The sequence below is a fragment of the Buceros rhinoceros genome, unplaced genomic scaffold, assembly GCF_000710305.1.
Source record: "Buceros rhinoceros silvestris isolate BGI_N320 unplaced genomic scaffold, ASM71030v1 scaffold2207, whole genome shotgun sequence".
Taxonomy (NCBI): domain Eukaryota; kingdom Metazoa; phylum Chordata; class Aves; order Bucerotiformes; family Bucerotidae; genus Buceros; species Buceros rhinoceros.
Genome location: NW_010423754.1, coordinates 29939 through 35251, shown reverse-complemented (window position 1 = coordinate 35251; position 5313 = coordinate 29939). Strand labels below are relative to the sequence as shown.

The window sequence follows — 5313 nt, the reverse complement described above, 5'->3', positions numbered from 1 at the left end:
CTGCTCCCCCCGGGTGAGAGCCAGGAAGAGAGGACAAACGTGGTCCCCAGCTTGCTGTAGCATCGCTTTGTTGGACTTCAGCAGTCCTGTGCTCCAGCTGCAGCAAGAGCTTTTGTCCCACTTATCTTTGGTTCCTCCCCAGCACAGTGTTTCATCAAGGCTTCGCTAACGAGGATAGCATGACCTAGCTGTTCGCTAAGGCGGACTGGTGCCTGGGGCTGATGGGCTCGTGCAGGTGATAAGTTTACATCTAGAACATAATCCCCTGCTAGGTTGGTGTGACACTGTGAGGCACTGACAATTTTTTTAACTACTTGTAAACCTGTATGAATCAATTCCCCGTGGGAAATGGATTGCATCCACAGTGTCATTTCCTGAGCTCCAAAGAAACAGTTCAAAGATGGGTCGAAGAATTGCATTGTCACTTGGGTGGTTGGGTTTTGCTGTCAGAAATGTCCTGCAATGGGAAGCAGGGTTTTCTAGCACACCCTGTGGCTTGTATCTTATTGGAGACAGCTTGTACATAACAGCAGGAAGCTGCTGGGAGGAGACTGTGCTCAGAAACTGCACCACCTGGGTGGTTTCTGGCCAACTGCAGCATCCCAGGGGAAGAGGGGTGGCTGCATGAAGGTTTTGAGGTTCCCTCTCTCCCAGGAAAGGGGAGAGGGCTGGGAAGGATGTGAACTCTGGGCTTAGTGCTGCTGTCATCAGTGGCAGGTCAGGTGTGAGCTGGTGGGTAGACAATGGCCCCAGGAGGTGTGTACTCATCCTGCCATTCCCTTGGTAGCCCAGCTGAGTCACGGCTGATTTGCTGCTCTGCTCTCAGAGGGATGTCACCCACTTGCAGGCCCTGGGACAGTTTGATGGTCCAACAACAAGTGTCGTCCCCGTGACTCAGAGGTTGATTGTCTTCATGGATAGCCACAAATGTTTTCAGTCTGTTATGGCCTCAGGGTTTGCACTGGGATGGGTAGGACCTATGGGATGTGGAGCGTATTGCTATGATTTGGGTGGATGCTCCATATTTCAGTTCATGCAGGGGGCTCATGCCAGCCAGTTTTGCACAATACCCAGCCCAGGAAAAGTGGAGAGTGCTGGAGGAGCAGGAATTGCATTAGCAGTACCAAGATTTTTGGATCAGGCAGCAAAACAGTGGCCACAATCTGATGTTCTTATATGATTGCATACCAACATAGTAATGTTTCCTAAACTGCCTTGCTTGGACTTGCATCCTTGTAGTATACCAGGAGAAGGCAAGTGACAGTAAAACCAGTGGTTTTATTGGGAATACCGTTTGTATGTAGACCTCAAATGTAGTATGTTTCTTCCCATACCACCATGCATCCCCAGTCAGCATCCCCAGCTCAGCCCACTGCTGCGCTGGGGCCTGTTCATTCGTGCATTTGCTGGGCTCTCAGTCGGGATCGTTTCCCCATGTCCAGAGCAGCTCCTGGGCAAAGGTGCCTTTTTCAGGGTTTGGGTTGGTTAAATGCCAACCAGGGCCAAACTCCCAAATCCTGACCCTAATCCCAGGGAACCTAGCCACACAGACGCCGTTAAGAAAGGCCTGAGTGGATTTTGAAAGCCAGGCTATCTCCTTCCCAGCTTGCTGCCACCATGGGACGTGATAGCCTGCACTTGTCTGCAGGTACCTGCCTCCCCTGTGAGCACACAGCACAGCATGAAGATGCTGATGGTTCTTGAGTAGGGCACCGAGTTTCAGTCATTCCTGTGTTCCCTTTGAGCCTTTTACTACTTGCCCTTTTGAAAAGCCTGGGAAAGGGAGGACATGAGATGAAAAGCCCTGCCAGACCTGACTGGTACCGTCTGTGCTGCAAGGCAAGAAATAGTGACAGGAGCTGTTGCATCCAGGGCTGTGGTTGCACCAGAAGAGGAGGACTCCAGAGAGGTTAATTTTGCAATGTGTTTGTTATTTTTCTTGGATTTCAGGTGTATCTGACTGCTGGGAAGACCTACCAGCTTGAGAAGACCCTGAAGGATCTTGAGGAAGGGGCTCAGCATGGTGGCACTACTGACTCAGAGCTGTCAGAGCTGGAGGACAAAGTAGCCTCAGCAGCTGCTCAGGTGCAGCAGGCAGAGAGTGAGGTGAGGGCTTGGTTGTGAGAACTACTTTGCCCAGCCAGTGATGGCAAATTAAGCCAGTGATGGATCCTCCAGCCACCATCTGTATGGTTTTTCTTCTCCCTCTAAAGATATCAGACATCGAATCTCGAATTGCAGCTCTGTCTGCTGCAGGGCTAACAGTGAAATCGGTGGAAAAGGCCAGGAAGAAGTCGAGCAGGCAGGTGGACATGGAGGTGGGTATGAGAGGTCCCAGCCCTGAGATGTACGTGCTCCCCCGGGTTGTTGCTGCAGGCTCTGGGTGCTATGAAGGGCTGCCTGGCTTGCTGAGCTGTGTCCAGCTCCCCCCCTGCTGCCTGGTGCTCTGCCCCAAGGCTCCGAGAGGGGGTGTGCACATTGGGTGCTATGAAGGGCTGCCTGGCTTGCTGAGCTGTGTCCAGCTCCCCCCCTGCTGCCTGGTGCTCTGCCCCAAGGCTCCGAGAGTGGATGTCTCACTGAGGGTGGGGGGCAACACTGATTCTTTACATGCATCAAGGGAAGATTTTGTAACTGGGGAATGGCGCTGTCCCCAGGGCTTCAGGGAGGCCACGCAGGGCTGCTGCATGCACCACAGCCTGGACTCAACTCCCGTATTTCCATACTGATTTTTATAATCACAGTCAATCAGGTAGAGTGGCTGCCACGGTGATGTGCTACCTCTTTTGCTCACCTTGCGATCAGCCCAGGCTAAACAAAAGAGGTGAAAATGCAAAGAAAGGTAGACCATTTTTTTCTGCCTCCTCTGCAGCCCTAGAGAAACCTCTGTCCTTCCTCTGCCCACAGGCTGCCTACCTCCACTCTCCCAGTCCCACCAGCAACAGTCCAGGGGAGTCTTCAGATGATGTTAAAGTGAGTATGTGTTTAAACTGTGCTGGCTAGTTCATGTGGCACAACTGGGACAACCAGGGAGCTGCTTTCAAAGAGGCGGCCTTGGAGGGGACCTCTGTCCTCCCATCCTCTTGCCCACAGCAGGCTGCTCCCCTCTCTTGCAGGCAATGCCTGGACTGAAGGTGTTCAGGAGGAAATTCAACAGTCCCCTTGAAATCACCGGTAAGGACCGCAGCTCTGCCCACAGGGACTTGTGAGTGGATGGGCTGGGCTTTGGGGGAGGCTCGGTTCTCTCTCTCTGCATGCAGCTGAGTGTCTGCATTAGGGGTTCCCTTTCCTGTGCTTGTGGCCTCCTGTTAGGACAGCCACAGGGAAAATCTTTAGTGGATAACAAGAAGCAACTGGCAGGATTGGGAACAGTGATGGGAGAGTAGAGGTCAGGTTGAATTGGCTCGGTTCCCCAAGAACTAGGACTTTCTCTGCAGGCTGGGCTCGTGCTACCCCAGAGCCCAGCAAGACGTCTGTGTTACTTCATTTGTGGCATCTCGTCGGCTGTTAGAACTCAGAGCCTCACCTAAGCCCATCATCTCTTCTTCCTCACTTGGTCATCTTGGGGAAGGTATCCGTGACCTGCTGCCCACCTGTCTCAGTCCCTGGTCTCTGGTGGAGAGCAAGAGTACTCCACAGCCCAGCAATGACAAATGTCAGCCTGGGAATGCTTCGAAGTATGTAGTGACCTGAAATGGCACAGCAGCTGTGTGCTAGGGGGCAATCACTGGAAATGTTTCATCCTGACCAATATCTGCGACACCCATTAGGAAATTACTTTTCTATTTCTCTCTTATCTCACTTCATAAGCTTAAAGGCAGAAAGAATGTCTCTCCTTGTAGATAATGGAAGATGAAAGGAGGGAAGGGGAGAAAGATCATTTAATGCAAGGAAGGAATTATGTTTCCTCGTGCATACAGAAAATTAACAGTGCTGTTTCCCAAGTTGAGTCTGGTAGGTGAAAAGGTCCCTTCTGCTCGTGGTGAGGAGGAGTCATCTGCTCTCCTTCCTGCAAAAGGCAGGCAGATAAAAGCAGTCCGGGGTACACGTCAGCCCCACAAGGAGATAGAAGGATGCGCAATAGGGATGGACGTCACAAGATGAGCCTAATCCCCTCTGTCTGGGCTGGGTGATGGCGAATCTCAGTGTCCTGACAGCCCTCCCTGCAGGTCAATGACTTGCAAAGGTGCAGCTGGCAGAAATTGGTGGCAGAGAAGAGGAGATGACTTATTATGTCAAGAGGGTCTCGTAGGCCTGGGTAGTGAGAGCCCCTCACGGGCTTGGCATTTGCAGTACCATGGAGGCTTCCAGAGCAGAGGTATTGCCAGTTGACCACTGGCAAACTGACCCAGCTCGCATAGCACTCTGGAAATCCAAGTAGCAGCAGTTTTTCCCTACTTGTTGTCAAAGACCTTCCCACCACCCTCCTGGAGAGGGAAACACAATGATGCATCCAAAACCACAGCTAGTGGGGGACAGGAAAAACCAAGTGACGTAGTGGATAACTGAAAGCTCTAGTGAGGTCAATGAGGAACTGCAGCTCATCTCTCTTCTTTCACTACAGGTCTTGATGACTCCTTTGACCGCAATTCCATTTACCGTGGCTCGTTGACACAGAGAAACCCCAATGGGAAGAACAGGAGAGTGGAGAGGCTCTTTGCGGTATGAACCTAGGAGGGTTGCTGGCCTGGGCCCCACATAGGATCTGTCTCCCTGGGCTTGCACAGAGGGAGTCACTATCACTCCCCATGTTCTCCTAGAGCTGGTGGAGACCCCAGCTCTTGGCATTGGTCTCACCATGCTGGTTGGTGAAAGTAGTCACATGTGGGCATCACCCCCTGATGACTGGGATGTCATCAGCCCCAGGGTGGGAGGACCAAACAAGATGTACAGTTTTGAATTCCCACTGTCTGCGTGGTCCATGGGATAAGGCAGGTCCTTGCTCTGTGTATTGGCAACCGGAGGGGACAAGAATGTGCATGGGCATGCAATAAGCTGAGGTTTCTCCCTCCGGTGTCTTGCAGAAGCCTGTGATGACCCACCTGTCCTGAGGAGAGGGGGACCCTTCTGCCACCGCATTTCACTGATGATAAAAGACCTCAGCGCAAAGTCTCACCGCCTTATCCCTAATGCTTGCTCATTCTTCTCCCATGCCTGTCTCTCCCTGAAACCCTAGACAGGAGGGAAGCCAGAGGCCGTAGGCAGGAGGTCTTGCTGGAAGTTGCCATGGAGAGGAGTGAGGCACTGGGGTGCAGACGTGTCCAGGGGCTCTCATGGGAGGATGCAGGCATGAGACCTTGGCTTTGGGCAGCCCTT

The 5313-nt window shown here is 52.4% G+C and overlaps 1 protein-coding gene across 1 annotated transcript in view; it reads left to right on the top strand.

The window, feature by feature from the left end:
• The window catches only part of MLPH (melanophilin), a 23401-nt gene extending 18353 nt beyond the window's left edge, over positions 1-5048 (top strand). The window contains exons 13-18 of the mRNA XM_010140502.1: positions 1951-2106; positions 2214-2306; positions 2905-2970; positions 3114-3171; positions 4562-4659; positions 5022-5048. Coding sequence (XP_010138804.1) covers positions 1951-2106; positions 2214-2306; positions 2905-2970; positions 3114-3171; positions 4562-4659; positions 5022-5048 — 498 coding nt within the window. The remainder of the gene's footprint in view (positions 1-1950; positions 2107-2213; positions 2307-2904; positions 2971-3113; positions 3172-4561; positions 4660-5021) is intronic.
• Positions 5049-5313: the final 265 nt, after the last annotated feature.